This window comes from Peromyscus eremicus, chromosome 9 (assembly GCF_949786415.1).
Source record: "Peromyscus eremicus chromosome 9, PerEre_H2_v1, whole genome shotgun sequence".
In the NCBI taxonomy this organism is placed as follows: domain Eukaryota; kingdom Metazoa; phylum Chordata; class Mammalia; order Rodentia; family Cricetidae; genus Peromyscus; species Peromyscus eremicus.
Window position 1 is genome coordinate 70,367,186 of NC_081425.1, and position 18,831 is coordinate 70,386,016.

Genomic DNA, 18,831 nt, shown 5'->3' on the forward strand with positions numbered 1-18,831 from the left:
CACATGTCTATCATTTCAGCATTCTGGAGGCCGAGGCAGGAAGATCAATTATGGATATGAGGCCAGCTTGGGCTATTTAGCAAGTTCCAGGCAATCCTGTTTTAAATAGTGAGACCCTGTCTTTAAAGACAAGTGTGGGGTTGGGTTGTGACTCAGGGGTTAAGAGCACGTATTAACTGTTTTTTCAGAGGAACAGAGTTCAGTTCTCAACACCCATGTCAGACTGCTTACAATCTCCTGTAACTCTAGGACTATGGAGTCTAATGCTCTCTTCTAGCCTCAAGGGCACCTGCATTCACGTGCACACAACTATGCACACACAGAGAGAACTAAAAACAGTGAAAACACATATTTTTTAAAGTGAATTATGAGAGATTCACAGAAACGAGAAATGGATTTGGTAGGTTTAAGTGATCAGAAAGATGTGTCAAAGAAAGAATGCAATCTGGATTTGGCTTTGGGGGCTTTCAAGAGGCAGAAAAGGAGGGACCAACGAGGGAGACACATGGGCTGGAGAGATGGCTCAGTGGTGAAGGGCACTTGTTGCTCTTTCAGAGGACCTGGGTTTGCTTCTTAGCACTCACATCAAAGGGCTCATAACTGAATGTCACTCCCGCACAAGGGGATCTGACATCCTCTTCTGGCCTCAGTGGGGACCCATATGCACATGACGTATACAGACACACATCCATAAATACAAAATAAAAACTGGGGGGAAAAAAGGGAGAGGTGGAGGCTCCTGGTGTGTTTAGATAAGAGTTGATCACCCTGACTGATTAGGGCAGGTTTGTTTAAAACACCTCCGAGCCTGGACTGGGATGAGAGGAAGCAGAGGCTTGGTGTGTGGGCCTCCGTGGTTAGGCTTCCTCTGGTCCTGGAGCCAAAAAGAGACAGTGTTGTTCAAGTGGGGTTTTACAGAATTGGGGGGCACAGGATGGTGATTACAAAGGAGCTAAAGTGACCCCGTGGAAGACACATGGGTGAGGGGAACTTTTAAAGGGGGGAAGAAGAGAAATAAAAAACCATTCTAGTGTGAGAGCGTTATCGACACAAATAACCAACTGTGCGGGGACTCTCACTATGAAATGTCCAGCACTGACACTACTAAAGGGTTTTCACCCTGACTAGACTAGCCATGGCATAGACTATGCCTCTGGCAAATGCTGCCGAGGAAGCGGTGTTTGTGCGGGCCCCTGTGAAGCTGTGTCTGCTGGCAGTGACCAGAAAGGGTGTTTCAGGATAGGGAGCTGTTAGCCTCAGACCAGTGTTCGTCACACGAATCACCTAACTAGACAGCGAGAAGATGAGATATAACTGAACACAAGGAAAGGTGTGCAGTAGGCTTTCAGAAAACAAAAACAATAAAACACTCTGGGTTTGAGGACATGGTGAGATTTGCAGAAGAGGAAGCAGGGTGCTTCTTGGTCCCTGATTCTGACTGCCGCACGCACATTCTGTCCGGTTCCCCCTGAGTGTCCTTGGCTCCTCACTTCCTCATCAAATCCACACACATCTCTCTGCCCCTTTCTTGCCCCTCCTTCCCTTGGTTAGATCCAATAGCAGAAACTCGGAGTATGAGACACAGTTTCACTGCCAGCCCAGTAAGAAGCTGGACTCTTTCTCTGCAAGATCCACTGGCCAAAGGAACTGGTAAAGATGGAGATTTTGTGACTGAGAATGGGTAGGGAAAGAATCGGGAGATGGAGAAAGGTTACCGCCTGTGCTTTGTTTGTTTATGTGGCTGTCGTGTGCCGGGTCCTGTGTGGGCAGTAAGAGACAGGAATAGTGAGAAATGTGGTGGGTGAGATGACTCAGACCTACATGGAGACTGTAAACCGCTCTAATAAGAGCAGACAAAAGAAAAGTACTTGGCTCCGGCACGTTAGATTTAGCTCAAGTTTTGTTTTGTTTTTCTTCAGTTGGGTAGACTAGTGTTGAATGAGACAGACTGGACTGGTTGCCGCTGGACATTTTAGCCTGGGTGCTCAGGCTCCTCAGCTGATTGCTATTTTACTATGCCATATTTTGTTAATATATGTGTAGGAGTCTTATATCTGAGGGGTCGTTACTGAGAATAACTGCCAGCCATAATGGAAAGGAAATCATCCCTGTTTTATCTTTCCTGTAGACAAGATTACAGTGTACATGAGATGGCGATCTTGGTGCTGTTGCTCGGCCTTGGGGTGGTTCTCGTAGCGCCTTCAGAAAGCACGGTGAAGGGCATCAGAGAAAACTTTTCACAGGAGGAGACGCATCCTGCTGCAAAACAGACTCTTGGGGAATCAGTGAACTCAACCCTGTCAGATAAAAATATCAGCCTCAGCATATCCAAGAATGGGATGTCTGCCTCACCCCCAACATCCAGAAGGTTATATTTCCTCATCCCCAAGGGAAACACTTTGAGTAATGACCAAGACTGTCTAAACGGCCCGAGAGTCTGCAGAGAGGTTTTAGACACGAATGAGTCGTGCCAGTTGGGCAGTAACTTTAGGCACGGGTCCCCCGATGGGATACACGGAGCTCCCAAGGCCACCCGCTGGAAACGTGGCCTAAGCTACTGGGAGAGCCTAGGACTGGAACACACCATGTGCAAGGTCACTGCAGGCCAGCGGTGCCCCAGGTGCCAGGAGCACAGTGTCACCTCCTTAAAGAGACTCTTCACAGTGCTGACAAGCCACTCCCTGATGAGCTGGCTAGTCAGCGGCTCTAAATTGTAAATCGCAGGGCTTTGAGGGTAAAGAAAGACAAGTTCACGATCATTGCTGCTTCTACCCTTCTGCTACACACATCTGTCACCTGGCACGCAGTAAACACTGTTTGTGCTAAACTGAATAAATGGGGGGAAATGGCCCAATGCAGCACAAGTCAATTAAAAATTGTAACTGATCCTAGAATCCAGACTCACGTTTTTGCTCCACTCTGTCTCTCTGGATGCCTTCCTAGTTTAGCTATAAAGCTGTCCCAACGCTGAGTCTAACCCAAGTGGACAAAGGAAAGAAACTCAAGTCAGATAGTGAATGAGGGTGAGACATATACTCAGTGCTGTTCCTCCAAGAAGTGTGAGCATAAGTGTGAGCATATGTGTGTGCTTGAGTGCAACTGCCTCCCACCAGTGGGTTGCCCGTCCTCCAGATGTCTCAGCATCACAGCTGCAGCACTGTAACATCTGCATTCCTCCACCAGTATTCCTATCTCAGGGCTGCTGCAGAGAGATGAAACACAGCTCTTCTCACAGCCAAGCTACGTCTTGCTGCTCCAGAGCTTTGCCTGCACAGTGGCAAACGATGGGAAATACAGGAGGTGGCGATGGGAATATGACGCTTCTGCTGTGTTCCAGGCAGGGTTGTCTTTGGTCTTGATGCTTTCTCTGCCAATTTTAAGTCCTCGGAGTTAACAGAGCATGAAGCACAGACAGTTATCATTATTTGCTGTTGTGCAAATGTATGCTCCCGTTTCCCCTCTTATTTCTTTCCTTCATCCCGAGCCCACTCTTTTTTTTAAATGCTTAATTCTAAATAAACGCGTGCAAATGAAGGCCATGTTGTTGTAATGTTTTTCTTGCAGTGCATGGTTCGTTTTATCTTGATATTCCCAATGTTTTTACACTGATACAGAATTCTCAGTCTTTGGAGATTACAAGAGGCTGACAGTCAACCACTACAGACCATTAGAACAACATTTGACATCTGGGGGCTTTTTAACTGGATTCTCTTTGTCGGCATGATGGCTGCTTAAACACTGCCCACATTCACTGTTAGTTTGGGTCGCTGGTATACAATCAGAGTTCAGTTTGTATTTGGCAGTAAGAGAAGAGTGATTTAGGGAAATGCCTGGGTTCTGAACAATAAATGAGGATATAGGTTGGCCGAGGTGCTCGCTCAGTGAGTCCATTCTAGGGTCATTTTCATGTGGCAGGTCTGATACTACACTCATTCACCAAATAGAAGAGTGGGTTCTCCAACAGCCCAAGTTGTCTCTTCGTGGTTCATATTCAGTCCATATATTAGTAACTTCATTTTTACACCATTCATTTATAGTAGAGGGGCCAGTCAGCCCTAGGAATAACTCATTTTTGTTGTTCTATTTTGTTTTACAATATGCAAGAAGAAGCCAACCCATCTTAGCACGTATTGCTTCTCTCACCAGGAAAGAAGTGCAAAGACCCAGGACAGTAGCTCTTTTTCAGGCTGGGAGCATCTTCCAGAGAGGTGTGATCAAGAACACACCATCCACCTCTCTGAAGGAAGCAGGAACTCTGGCTTCTAGCCGGTTACTGCGATCTCCCAGAATCTATCACTTCATCATCATACTGTGGTCTGGAAGAAACAGAAGTGCCATAAAGGCGCATGTTTCTGACTCCAGAGCCCATCACTTCTTTGATGTATGTGTCACAAGGTTCCTTGCGAGGCGTGGAGCAGGGAATTTGAGCTTTCAAATGTTAGGTTTTCATCACTTCCCATTTCTGCTCACCAAACCTGCAGGGGCTCCTTTGGTTTGGTTTTGTGGCTTTGTATCTAAGTTGATCAGGCTGGTTCTCCGGGCTCCAGAGTCCCCTTTCACCATCCCCAGTCTTCCTTCCTGCCTCTGTGGTTTTGAGGCTGCTATCCTCCTTGGCCATTGCTTCCCTCCTACAGAAAGGGTTTGCTCCCTGCCTCCCCGTCCTTGCTTTCTTTCCCTTTTCTTACTTATCTTAACCCTTGAGCATATGAGCCACACCTGCTAAGAACCAGTCCTAGCATCGCTGGTACTTGTTAGGGAAGTAACTGAAAAGTAAATATGCCTTTGTAGCTGAAAGGAAAAGTGAGAGGCAGATCCGATTCCGAAGCAGCCACGGGAGGTACCCAGAGGGTAGAGAAGGGGTTCAATATCCTTATCCGTGCAGTGTGAGTGTTGGATGAGATCTGGCCCTGGGCATTCGTGAGGATCATTGTGGAGGAGTTTCAGGTCACCCAAGCCAACTCTTCTCACTGTCAGGGCACCCAGCCTCACTTCCTCTCTCAGGCTCTCTGAGCAGAAGTGATGTGAGCAAGGTCCGAGTCCAGGTTTCATCACAATGTACTGAACACCTTGTCATTATTCAATAACTAGATCCCCCACTGGACTGCGTCTTCACTTAAATATTCTATATAATAACGATAGTAATGGCCCAGGAATAAGCTGAATTCAGAGGGAACCATGTCCCTAACAGCTGTGCTAAGCAGTTGTTCCGCCAACCTGCTGTTGACAGGTTGTTATATGAGAGGGGAAAAAAGGGGTGTGTTTTAAAGCCCTGTTCTCTGAGATTCCATCCCATGAGTTTGGCCTTCACATAACAAACTTCCTAATTATAAAACTGTCATTAAGCACAAGCCCCTAGGCTGGAGGTCTAGGAAGAACCCTGGGTTCTGTAGACAAAGGGCAGGATCGAGCATGTGGTCGTTTTGCAAAAAGCATCAGGGTTGCTGAAGGGCCCAGAGTTTCACTCCCACTCAGCCAGGCAGATCAAAAAGCTTTCTTTCTAATTCGAGTTTCAGTGAGTAGGGAAAGGTTGCTGCTTACGTGTTCAAAGCCTTTGGGGCAAAATGATTCAGGGTCACTTCGCATGCCTACCTCCTCGCCAGTCCCCCAGGGCAGCCAGGCAGTCTTTTTATCCTGAAAGCCCCTGGACAACGAGCGTTTCTGAAAGCAAACACAGGACCCTGGAACAGCCACTCGCTTCTAAACAGTGGGTGAGAAGTTCAAAGAGAGACTGAACATCTGAAATGCAACTTCATTTCCCCCCAGGAGAGTTGGCAGCGCTGGGATAAGACGACCTGAAAATCCTTCATCCTTCTTGTTTTGGAAGCCTGTTAAGGTTTTCAGAGTCACAATAACGATAATTGTCACACGGTTGTTCGTGGCCATGGTAATTGTAATAACAGAACAGAGTACTTCCAGCACGTCAGAAAGATCTACAAATTCTCTTTTTACTCTCAAACAATCCACACGGAGTGGAGTCGATGACATTACCTACAGACAGTAGGCAGTGTTCAAAGTCATGTGGATAACTGCTCTCCGCAGGAGCAGACAAGGACAGTTTGATTTCATAGGTCACACTTCTAGCCTATCATCTGTATTTGATAGAAGAAAAACACACTTGTCAATAACTGTAAGGAAAGACAATTCTGACTGTTCCTGAATAAAATATACCTTACCACTTACCATTTGCTTTGATGATGAAATGGTAGCTGTCATCATTATTGTTTTTATACAATTAGATTGTTACACTATACTAAGTAAACAACTGAAGACAATTTTCCACATATTATTGTTAAGGGTTTACCATATATCTTGTTTTTTTTTTTTTTTTTTTTTTTTTTTTTTTTTTTTTTGGTTTTTCGAGACAGGGTTTCTCTGTGTAGCTTTGCGCCTTTCCTGGATCTCGCTCTGTAGACCAGGCTGGCCTCGAACTCACAAAGATCCACCTGCCTCTGCCTCCCAAGTGCTGGGATTAAAGGCGTGCGCCACCACTGCCCGGCGTATATCTTAAACCTATAAAGCAGTCTGTCAGAAAGATGAAACATACTTACAGAAAAAGATAATCAGAAGACATTATCTGAAAATTATCCAAGGAAGGAATAATCATTAAACATTTGAAAACATTTCTTTCTCACTAAATGGAGGAACGATGTGCTGTCATTTTTTAACTATTTAAACAAAAGTCTGTGTATGTGTGTTTCTGTGTGTCTGTTTGAGCGCGGGTCCCCGCAGCAGCATTAGATGTTCTGGGGCTGGAGTTACAGGCGGTTGTGAGACTTGTGATGTGGATGCTGAGAACCAAACTCTGGTCCTCTGCAAGAGCAGAACTGCTCTTAATCACTGAGCCATCTCTCCAGCCCCTATCACTTTTTTTTTTTTTTTTGGTTGTTGTTTTTTGGTTTTTGGTTTTTCGAGACAGGGTTTCTCTGTGTAGCTTTGTGCCTTTCCTGGAACTCACTTGGTAGCCCAGGCTGGCCTCGAACTCACAGAGATCCGCCTGGCTCTGCCTCCCGAGTGCTGGGATTAAAGGCGTGCGCCACCACCGCCCGGCCCCTATCACTTTTTAAATCAATCCAATCAACAGGCACAGATTAAGAAACTAAGAGTGTTGGCATGAACATAGGAAAGGATGCATTCATGTTTGGTTGACATCCCTGGGAGGCCTGACCTTTTCTGAAGGGAGATGGTGGAGGAGTGGATCTGGGGGAGAGGGGAGTGGGGAAGCAGAGGACTGGGAGGAGAGAAGGGAGGGGAAATTGCAGCCAGGATGTAATATATGAGAGAAGAAAGGAAGGAAGGAAGGAAGGAAGGAAGGAAGGAAGGAAGGAAGGAAGGAAGGAAGGAAGGAAGGAAGAAAGAAAGGAAGAAAGAAAGGAAAAGAAAATAAAAAGAAAAGAAAAAGGGGCATTCTTAGCCTCTGAAAAAACAAACTGGTTTCTGTCTTGCTGCCTTTCACAAGGGCAATTTGGAGCTAAGTCTCTGCACATCTGGAGCTAAGCTGCTGGAGCAGGCTCTCTGCACATTCAGCTGCTTCACCTGGTGGCTGCTGATGTTCCTTCTTCCTCTCATATGTCCTCGAGGTAAGGAGCTCAACTCGGCCATCCCTGGCTCTGGTGGTCTTGAAGGTCAGGACGTATCTGAGGGCCTTAGGAGGCCCTGGACTTTTCTTGCATGGGCCATAGTGCTGGGCAGGTGAGAGCTCTAGGCTCTGCGTGTCCTCTCCTTGCCCCCAGCTCAGACTCTTCAGGAACCCCACGTTCTGGATGAGAATGTAGACAGAGACCCCTGAGACCCTCCTGGGTATGGGAAGCAGGGGCCTGTTAGAGGGAAATGGGTGAGGACAATGGCCAACGTAACCTAACTACGCTCAATCCCACTTTCTTTCCTCCCAGTCCATTTTTATATTTTTTCTTCTTGACCAGTGTCTTAATTAGGGTTTTTATTGTTGTGAAGAGACACCATGACCATTGGCAGCTCTTATAAGAAAAGCATTTAATTGAGGGGACTTACTTAGTTTCAGAGGTTCAATCCATTATCATCACAGCGGGGAGCATGGTGGCGTGCAGGCAGACATGTTGCTGGAGCTGAGAGTCCTACATCTTGCAGGCAACAGGAAGTCGACCGACCGACAGTCACACTGAGGGAAGCTTGAGAAAAGAGACCTCAAAGCCCACCCCCACAGTGACACACTTCTTCCAACAAGGCCACATCTCCTAATAGTGCCACTCTCTTTGGGGGTTGCTTCTTGGAGGTGGGGAAGGGGAGCTGTCTACCTCTCCAGAAAAGAGCACGCTCCAGGCTCACGAAGGCAGAAGTCAGCAGTTGGATTTTGACTGTGTTAGAAGCAGAACCGACTTAGTCTGTTTTCTTATTAAGCTTGCTAATTATGATTTAATTAACGTTAATTATATTTAATTAATCCTAAAGTTTGCTATTTTCCTTTCCCCCTTCAACATGGATGATGGCTCAGGAAAACTGGAAACCTAGGACCCTCTGCACAGGCTGAAGGCAGCTTAACAGGTTGGAGAATGTCACTTACAGGCAGCCCAGCTAGTCTGAGTGCCCCTCAGCAGCCTTTGGTACTTAGATATGGTTCTCTTGAGGACTAGAACTGATAAAATGAATATAGGGATTTATTAGAGCGGCTTATGGGCTGTGGTCCTGCTAGTTGAACAATAGCTGTCTCCCAATGAAAAGTCTGAGAATCCAGTAGTCCTTCAGTTCACGAGGCAGAATGTCTCAGCTGGTCTTCAATATATACCCGAAACCCAAAGAGGTAGGCTCTAATACCAGTGAAGGAATGGACTTACCAGGGAGAGTGAGGGCAAGCATAAGTATTTACTCCAGCAAGGACAAAGTATCGCCCTATCCATGGAGGAAGTGGTCCAATGTAATCAACCTGCTACCTGGTCGCCGGCTGGTCACCCCGGGGAATGGTGCCATACTGAGTGCTCAGTGTTGATCTTTGCTGTTGGCAGATCTGGCACTCAGCAGCAGCTCTATCCAGTCAGCCTTAATGAGTGGAAGTCCATATTATTGAACCCATGTGTAACCTCCATCTCCACTACAGTGGTCATATTGTTCATGGGCCCATTGGGCAATGACAGGATGACTGGGCAAAGAGGCTGAATGTCCGTAGAATGGGTCATCTTGTCTACTTGATAATTAAACTCCTTCTCAGCTGAAATTACCTTTTGATGAGCATTTACATGTGACACAAGTAGCTTCACATCTTTTGCCCACATAGAGATCTAGCCACATAATTCTTTCCCAATGTCTTTCTCATCAACGTCCCAATCATTCTCTCTCCAAGTTCCTGGCCATCTAGCAAATCCACTGGCTACATCCCATGAACTGGTGAATAATTGCATATCTATCCATTTCTCCTTTCAAACAAAATGTGTGACCATGTGCACTGCCCAAAGTTCTGCCCTCTGTGAAGATTTCCTTTGGCTGGCGTCTTTCAGGATTGTCCCCAAAAGGGTTGTAATAATGTTACAGCAGTCTGCTTCTGGGTGGTGCCTGCATAATGTATAACCCAGGCCCTAATTTTCTCTGTCTCTGTCAACTGATCATGGTGTGCACCCCATTACACACGCTATGGTTTCTATTCCTGTTACAATGCCTTCTGCTACCAAGAGTGGACTCAGGGGGTCAGCTTTGTGCAGTAAGCCCTTTTACCCTCTGAGCCCTCTCACTGGTCCCCATGGAATTGATCTCAGAGTAATGCCTTTTCTTAAAAAAATGTCAAGGTTATTATTTTCATGTACTTTGTAGTAAATAATGCAGAGCAATCGCCATACCTTTAATCCATTTTCACCAATGATAACATGATGCAAAATTACAACACTGTATGAAGACCTGGGTATTTACCTTGATACAGTCAAGAACATGCCAAACATTCCCTAAACAGAATATTTTCATAACCATAAGCATCTTTCATGCTGTTTTAATGTAGTCAAACTTGTCCCTTTTGTCTCATTAGCTTCATTTTTTACTTCAAGTCCTACACACACACACACACACACACACACACACACACACACAGAGTATACACATATATGCACTCATGCACACACAAGTGGTATATACATACACACAAACATATATTCACATACACACAAAGACTGCCTGTCTTTTCCCTAAATTGAGAAGTAAATAGTACACTGTATGCACAGTTACAAGCTCACACTTGTGTTAAGTTTCCCTCTTGCTATTGGCCGTTAGAGTATTTCCTGTTTTTGCCACTTACTTTTGATGTGATGTTGTGTGTCCTTGTCCAGAGAGGTATGCGATTTCATACTCAAGTATGGGATATCATCTACCATAATTTCTTTTATGCCTAAATTTTTTCTTATGTAGTAAGGGTATTTCTTACCTTAAATTATGAAAAAGATTTTGTTTTGTTCTAAAAAAACCTCTAATTTTTATCTTTAAAAGTTACTTTACTTTCTAAGCTACATAAGTTGATGAGTGAGTGTGTTCATATGGGGTCTGTGTGTGTGTGTGTGTGTGTGTGTGTGTATGTGGTGTGAAGTGATGAGTGCTTGTGAGCGTATCTGTGTCTGTATGGCATGTGTGTGTTATGTGAGGTATGGAGGTCTATAGTACTTTTTTTCTTGATATATCCATAATTTAACCATATTCACTATTCTTTTACAAAATAAAATTTGTCAGAATTTTTGACTTTATACATTGTGTATTTCATCTTCATTCCATCTCTGACTTCGGAAAGAAATGAAAATATTACGCAAAACATAACTAGGAGTTGAATAAATCAGTCTATATTGTCCAGGATCATATTGACTTACAGGAAAAATGTAGCAGATTTCTATTTACCACAATCTTTTAAAATTTTATATAACCTTATACTTTAAAAGGCTAAACAAAGCACTAGTAAAAGTTAATTTGTAGAAAACTTTAATCACTTGTGAAGAGGTTTCTGTCATTTGTTGGAGTGACTTAGTTTTTCCAAAATAACATATGAAAATTACTCTGTGTTTGGAAAGTTGATTTTCAATTAACGAGAATTTTTTTTGCTTCTTATGGTGTATCCTGTGTGCTGCTAGAAGCTCCAGCACTCGGGCATTCACCTTAGAAGACAAAATGATCAGAATCAAGTAAACAATGTGTTTGACCGCCTCGTTATCCACGCTGGTGTGTCTGTCCAGATTTTCTTGACTCAGTGTGGTCCTCACTTAGGTTATGAGGTGAATGTCCAAGTGCCTGAAAATGTTTGTGAAAAGAACACATTTGGTGAACTAAAACCTGGAATTTCTTCATCCAATTGAATCAGGAATACTTGAAGTCTTCAAAGTATATTCTACTAGTAAAGTCTTTTTTGAGTTGCAAAATTTTTAGTTGTAAAACTAAGATTAAGAAATTATCAAGATGCCACGCAGTGCTGGTACACACCTCTAATCCTAGCACTTGGGAGGCAGAGGCAGGCTAATCTTTGAGTTTGAGACCAGCCTGGTCTGCAGAGTGAGTGTAGGACAGCCAGGGCTACACAGAGAAACCTTGTCTTGAAAAGCAAAAAACAACAAAACAAAAGAAATTAGCAATAAATAAATTATTCATTAATAACACTTTACTAAGATTGTTTTTTTTTTTCTTTTCTCCTATGTAATCTACATTTTCATTAATTAAGATGGTCAGGTGGGGCTGGTGAGATGGCTTAGTGGGTAAGGGCACTTGTTGCCAAGCTTGAGAACCTCAGTTCAATTCTTGAAACCTACATAATGGAGAGAGAGAATCAACTCCCACAACTTGTCCTCTGACCTCTACATGTGCACCATGGCTCACATGCACCCATACCTTGCAACACACACAATTAAAATGTAATAATAATTAAAGACTATGAGGTAGACAGAGGTCAGTGTTCTGATTTCTCCACCCACACAACCACACTTCTTTTGCCCATGGTCCTCATTGCTTTGCCATTCAGTAGGAGCAGCTCTTTTATTAACAATTGAAGTACGGCTGGGGTTTTAATCACAGGGCTTTGCTTTTATTTCTCCAATAAAAGCGTGTGTTTCTGGCTGACCAGTCAGAAGTCCCCACATCCCTGATTTACTCAAGTGATGGAAGCTAGGCCAATCAGAAGAGTCATTTTCCTTGATGGAATTTGGTGGGGGAGGGCCGCACAATGGGAACACTGTGACCCTCCGATAGGGTACAAAAGTGACAGTGCCTGGCCCTGCCAGTCCACAGAGCACCCACACAGGAGCAAATCTGGTCTGCACAGACGTGGAGCGGAGTGGGTGGCAGGAGCCAGGGAAGACCTTTAACTTCCACCTTCTGTGCCCGGTGGACTACCCTCTTCTGTGAGTCAATATAGCCCCTCTGGAGTTTAAGATAATGTGTTGAGGATTTCTCTCCCTGTTACCTAGACACTCCCAGTACTGTGCTATAGAAGCACAAAATTCTTCACTATACGTCTCTAAAATGCCATAGCTTCATGTATGTACAAAGGCTGGAAAGCGATCTATCCAAAGAAAGCATAGCTCCATGAACATAAAATACTGTCTCAATAAGAGCTACCCATTTACAATTATTATTACTGGCATGGGTAATTGTTACCATTCTGAATGTATTAGACTCTGTTTAATCTTTCCCACACTAGTAGACTTTCAAATTTCGAAAGTTTTCTGCTTATGTAAATGGCTGTTTCCCATGCAGGTTACTGTAATCCCCTTTCTTAAATCATCCATTTAGAAGTTTAGATAGTAAAAAAACTTTCTACAAAAGCTTTATGACCTTTAACCCTTTTGTTTGCCACCTTTCCTTTTTTCTCAAAAGTATTGTAACAATTTCTTCCTGATCAAAAACTCATGAATGCTTAATATATCACATTCTCACTATATATATATATATATATATATATATATATCCCATTATATATGGTGATATATATATATATATAATCTTGTAAACCATTTTCTCGGTGAGTTCTCAGTAAGTTAAAGGGTAGGGCCTAGAGCTTCAGACTCCACTGGCCATGTGTGTGCTGACTTTGCTCACTCTAACTCAAAGTGCTGAAGAGGCTCTGGGTTCTCATTACAGAGGCTCTGAGTCCTCACTGCGGAGCTGTGAGCCAAGCTCTCTGGCTGTGACAATGTGATATTGATGGAAGTGTGAAAAATTATGGAGGGATGGGTTATGAACATGTTCACATGGGATGAGTAACCACTCAATGCCACCAGTTTGGAATATGTCTCTTCTTCCCTCTGTACTTCTGTGCTCAACTTTCCTAGTCTCTCCATTTCCCACTGTGTGCCCCCAACTTCTGTCTCTCTCTCTCTCTCTCTCTCTCTCTCTCTCTCTCTCTCTCTCTCTCTCTCTCTCTCTCTCTCCTTTCCTAATTCATAAGATCAGAATCCAAACCTGCAATTAGCCACAATCGTCTTCCCATCTCCCTTCTACATGGGCCAGAATTTCTGGGTTATGACAATTATATTCCAGAGTGAGAAAATGCTAATAACAGTACACAAAGTAAACAATGTTTCTATCCTTTGGTTGTTTCAATGTTGGTAATATATAAGAAGTCTTTGGCGTAGCTTATGGCATAGAGCTTCTTACGCTATATCTGTGTTACCTTTTTAAGATTTAAATGAGCTTCAACAATGTGCTTCTGAGCTGCTCAGGTTCATTCTCTGTTCCTCATTCAGAAGGATTTCTTCTCACTGAAGGTCAATATCTCTGGTATCAAGTTCTAAGTCCAGCAACCCAAACACCCATTCTCTGAAGAATAGATAACACAGGGTATAAATGAAATACAGAGGCGACAGGCACAGTCAGGCTCTGAAGCCTGCTCTGAGTTCAGATAAGGTCATTGCTCTCCACTGAAAGAAAGATCTTGGAGAATTAATGAGAAACAGTCAGATTTGGGATAGGGATGCAGGAGACAAATGAGCCCAGAAGTTCTCTACAAAAGATGATTCTCTGGACTAAAGCATAGACTATGCCTCATTGCTTATTTTAGTAAACGGGAGGAATCTCTGGATAGATGTTGTTGGTCCTCAGTTTCTTATAAAAAGACCTTTAAAACTTAGCACAGTTAACCAGACAGTTTTATGACATGCATCATCAATATGGGCACAATATTTTCTTTTTAAATTATCTTCTGTTCTATGTCATTGGCTGAGCATTGAATTGATAAGCAAAGACATTTGCTCATAAACTTGTAAAGACCTGAATGTACATGGAAACAGTAGGCAGCAGATTGGGGGCCTAGGGTGGGGTGAATAGTAGACATGGAAAAAGTTGAGTAGTGTGGCAGCTGTGAACTCTCTACTGATGAGATCAGCATAACTGTAGACAGTGATTCGAATTTGGAGTGAGTTTAAGGAGGTTAAAACCCAGTCTAAACAGGAACCATCAAGTTCACCTAAGGGGCAGGAGGAAGCATCAATGAAAACACCAGAAAGTAAATGATGTACTTTGGTGGAAGAGCGGTACAACATGGCAAGAGGCTTAAAACGGACAGAGCAGTTAGAGATACTGACGTGGAGGTACATGTTAGAATTCTGCCCTCACTCTAACTACATGACTGTACATTCGCAGTTCAGGGTCTTGCATCTTACGTCATCAGTGTGTATTGGCGACTATGTATGCGTGGCATGGTCACACAATCTGCGCCTTAAAAAGCCAGACACAGACCCCACCCTCTCTCTCTGCTCTGCTCCCTCCCCCACCCCACCATCTTTCTCCCTCTTTCCTCCCCAGGCCTGGTTCTCTTGTACCCCACCCTCCCAATAAAGCTCTCTGTAACGAGGTAGTTGTGGCCGTGGCTCATGATTTTTCCACGCGGTAACCAGTGCCGCCATTAGTGTTACTTATCATTCATTTCAGTACAGTCGGCACCGGAGCCAGCTTAGTGTATGTCTGCTGTGCCTCTCTGGACATTTGCTGGACTCTTCAAGGACATCTGTGGCCAGATGTGACAGGATGAAAATGAAAGCCCTAAGACGGAGAGTGTCCCTTGTCAGAGCAAGATCAACAAGGGGGGAAGCTGGTTCATTTCTGTGCACGTTATTGCTTTCTGGGAATGAGTAAAACGTGTTTGTTCTAGACAAAAGGAGCACATGCTGCCTGTGGCCCCTCTCTTCTCTCATTGTGGCTGTGATCTCCCCCAGCCCTTCTCCCAGCCTTTTATTGGTTTCCTTTACCCCACCTCCACTTCCTCCCACCTCCCCTCACTTCTTCCCTCTCTCCTTCTCTAGCTCTGTCTCTCTCTTTCTTTCACATCCCCCACTTTACCTACTATCCCCAAGACTAACACGGTTGTTTTAGAGTCAATATTAGGGAGGTCTTCAAACAAATTCTGAAGTCTCACCTAACGGTTTTCCAATGGGCCACCTACTCAGAGTGCAGAGAACAGTGGGAGTTGGTATAAGTGGCCCCTGTGTGTAGAATACAAACATTGCATCATAATAGAATGTCTCTCTTCACTGCTTTGACTCTGCAGGGAAAGAATGAAGTCTCTGGTCACCAAGTACCCATGGCCATTGACCCTGCTGCTGCTGCTGCTGCTGCTGCTGCTGTCGCCGCCACTCACGCTGCAAGGGGAAAAATGGGATTACTGGGATTATGAAATGATGCCAGTCTTAGGTGACTACCTAAGGGAACTCCATAGCACAGGGCCTACCAAGCCACCTACCAAAGAAAGAATCATAGAAAAGATTATTGCTGATCCCGAGCGACCTTTGGTGGGCGATGATTACTGCGACACTGAACTCGTGTTTAAAAATATTCACAATAAGCTTCTCTGTTATTCGGAGTACTACTTCGTAGCTGAGACCTATCAAGACCTACAAAAGGCCTGCTACGGCAAACAAGTCAAATGTAAGAAAGGGGCTTCCTTTTGCAGAAGAAGCACGGAATTAATGAAAGGAGTGAAGTGTGCTTTAGTAAGCGGAGAGGGGATATCGGAGTGCTCATACGAAAGCGTCTTCCTGACAGGTTACCCAGTTGTCACTTGTCAGTGGGATGATGAAACCCAAGAATTTATCCCTAACCGTGTACTTGATATATTGATACCTAGGAGCAGGAAAGTACCATAGGCCAGGAATATGACTTCCCCTGACATTCCGGGTTTCTCTAAGTAGTTACATTAGATACGCTAAGTAGTTATACTTTAGATACTGATGCTGTTAGTTGAAAGTGAGAACGGCGGTTCCAGTCCATTCACTCTGATCACCCACCTGTGCTGTGGGATGGTCTGTATGTCAAGTGTGTTGCTGATTGGTCAGTAAATAAATCACTGATTGGCCATTGGCTAGGCAGGAAGTATAGGCGGGACAAGGAGGAGAATTCTGGGAAGTGGAAGGCTGAGAGAGAGACACTGCCAGCCGCCATGATGACAAACAGCATGAGAAGATGCCGGTAAGCCACGAGCCATGTGGCAAGGTATAGATTTATAGATATGGATTAATTTAAGCTGTAAGAACAGTTAGCAAGAAGCCTGCCACGGTCATACAGTTTGTAACCAATATAAGTCTCTGTGTTTACTTGGTCGGGTTTGAGCGGCTGTGGGACTGGCGGGTGAGAGAGATTTGCCCTGACTGTGGGCCAGGCAGAAAAACTCAAGCTACAAATGGCGCCCAACGTGGGGCAAGAGTTTCCACCTAAAACCTGAGTAAAAAGATTCTAAAACGGAGCTAAAAACATCTCCTAGTTGTCTCTTCTAAGCTAGCAGCAGCCTGTGTGTTTGAGCTACTATGGCGGGTTCCTGGCGTGCATGCTTGACCTGCAGTATGGCGGGAATGAGGCCTCTGCAAGTGGCACATTAAGCTGTGTGGTGGATTTAGCCTTTGATAGTACAAAAAAAAAAAAAGAGGTTTCTGGGCTACACACTGCTTTGATAGAAGCATAGACCCACTATTTCTGAGAGTTGATGGCTCCCAGAGCTGGCGGAAAACGTACTACCGCCATGTTGGGAAGCTAAAGTGGGCGGAACCAGCAGCCACAGCGCCAGCGCGTTTCAGGCTTAGAAAGCTGCAGTTTAAAGCAATAGGCTCAAGCTTATATAAAAAAAATAAGCCACGTAAAGATGTCTACCACACAGAGAATCTGGATTATGTTCTCTTTGATATTCATAACTAAAGAAAAACATTTGATTACAAAAACTGTTGAGTTATGCCAAAATGTATATTTTAAAGGTACCTTGACTTCAAAATTTGGATGTAAGGATATGTTGCTTTGAAAAGGAGGCTCTGGGCTGGAGAGATGGCTCAGAGGTTAAGAGCACTGACTGCTCTTCCAGAGGTCCTGAGTTCAATTCCCAGCAACCACATGGTGGCTCACAACCATTTGTAATGAGATCTGGCACCCTCTTCTGTATACATAATAAATAAATAAATCTTTAAAAAAAAAGAAAAGAAAAAGAAAAGGAGACTCTGCTTTTGTTTCCACAGAAAGCCAGAGGCTATGGATTCGTTCCAGATTAAGATACATCAGGTTTGACCAGCCAAGACCACCTGAAAGGTCTCCGATGACACCATGGCCCAGATGATTCAACATCCAAAAACATTTCAAGGCAACTGGCTCAGACGATACACCCTCATAGACTACTCCATAATCCTAAAATATTCTTTGTGTCCCCATAAGATACAGCGCCCCCCTCCAGCAGGAAGTAGTAAGAGAAACTACGCCCAAATTCCCAAATATACCAAGCTGACTTTAGAGATATGCAAAGGTTAAAACCTTCCTTTTTAAGAAAAGAAAAGGGGAAGTGCTGTGGGATGGTCTGTATGTCAAGTGTGTTGCTGATTGGTCAGTAAATAAATCACTGATTGGCCATTGGCTAGGCAGGAAGTATAGGCGGGACAAGGAGGAGAATTCTGGGAAGTGGAAGGCTGAGAGAGAGACACTGCCAGCCGCCATGATGACAAACAGCATGAGAAGATGCCGGTAAGCCACGAGCCATGTGGCAAGGTATAGATTTATAGAAATGGATTAATTTAAGCTGTAAGAACAGTTAGCAAGAAGCCTGCCACGGCCATACAGTTTGTAACCAATATAAGTCTCTGTGTTTACTTGGTTGGGTTTGAGCGGCTGTGGGACTGGCGGGTGAGAGAGATTTGCCCTGACTGTGGGCCAGGCAGAAAAACTCAAGCTACACACCTGCCTCCTTTCCCGTCCCCAAAGCGTCGAATGGCCACGTGTGCTATGCTTACAAGACTCCAGCAGTTGTTTTCATAAAGGTCACAGAATGTGTCATGACAATAAAAGTCTGCAGCAAACAGATGGTCAGCATGAAGAGCAGCAGGGGGCCGGGTGTGGGAGCTCAAGTTTGTACTTTCAGCACTTTGGAGGCTAAGGCAGAAGTTCGTAAGTTCAAAGCCAGTCTGTGTTATCCAGGCAAGAAAACCCTGGCATAAGCAAACAAACAAACAAACAACAACAACAACAACAACAACAACAAAAAATATAGTTTGGAATAGCTGCCTGAAGGATCATCAGAATTTTCACATGATTTTTCTGGCTCAGCATCAAAAATCAAGTGATTCAATCTTAGTGACTGGCTCTGGGTGCCTATGGGGATTCCCAGGGCTGGACAGCAGTTTTATATCGACAACTTACACTCCCTTCAGACTTTTATGCAGTGTATCTTTCCAATGTTATGTTGGTATATATTTCGCTTTTCATGTTCTCTGTATTCAACACAATACATGGTACCATGAAGGAGGAAACCACAGCAAGGAGCATCTCAAGATAAAAGGCGTTAAGGACCTAGGAAAGCCAACTCGTCAGAGCACCTGCCAGTTGTTAGCGTGTGTGTGTGTGTGTGTGTGTGTGTGTGTGTGTGTGTGTGTGTGTGAGAAACCCCAC

At 44.3% G+C, this 18,831-nt stretch overlaps 2 protein-coding genes and 1 long non-coding RNA gene across 4 annotated transcripts; 2 read left to right on the top strand and 1 right to left on the bottom strand.

Moving 5' to 3' along the window:
* The first annotated feature begins 1,517 nt into the window (after nt 1-1,517).
* Rnase11 (ribonuclease A family member 11 (inactive)) lies at nt 1,518-3,534 on the top strand. Of its 2 annotated transcripts, none has more exons than XM_059274471.1 (2): nt 1,518-1,650; nt 2,129-3,534. In XM_059274471.1, the coding sequence occupies exon 2, from the start codon at nt 2,151-2,153 to the stop codon at nt 2,715-2,717; it is 567 nt and encodes a 188-aa protein (XP_059130454.1). In that variant the 5' UTR covers nt 1,518-1,650; nt 2,129-2,150; the 3' UTR covers nt 2,718-3,534. The 2 variants fall into 2 exon arrangements, with proteins under 2 accessions (XP_059130454.1, XP_059130453.1); XM_059274470.1 differs by having other exon boundaries at nt 1,571-1,681.
* Nucleotides 3,535-11,081: 7,547 nt separating this feature from the next.
* LOC131920054 (uncharacterized) lies at nt 11,082-15,393 on the bottom strand. The gene is made up of 3 exons (XR_009381489.1): nt 15,263-15,393; nt 13,595-13,740; nt 11,082-11,223 (listed from the first exon to the last, which is right to left on the bottom strand). It is a non-coding gene; the product is annotated as an uncharacterized LOC131920054 (long non-coding RNA).
* Rnase9 (ribonuclease A family member 9 (inactive)) lies at nt 12,207-16,199 on the top strand. Its single transcript, XM_059274472.1, has 2 exons — nt 12,207-12,323; nt 15,467-16,199. Exon 2 carries the CDS (start codon nt 15,474-15,476, stop codon nt 16,059-16,061), a length of 588 nt encoding a protein of 195 aa, XP_059130455.1. The 5' UTR covers nt 12,207-12,323; nt 15,467-15,473; the 3' UTR covers nt 16,062-16,199.
* The last annotated feature ends 2,632 nt before the right edge of the window (nt 16,200-18,831 follow it).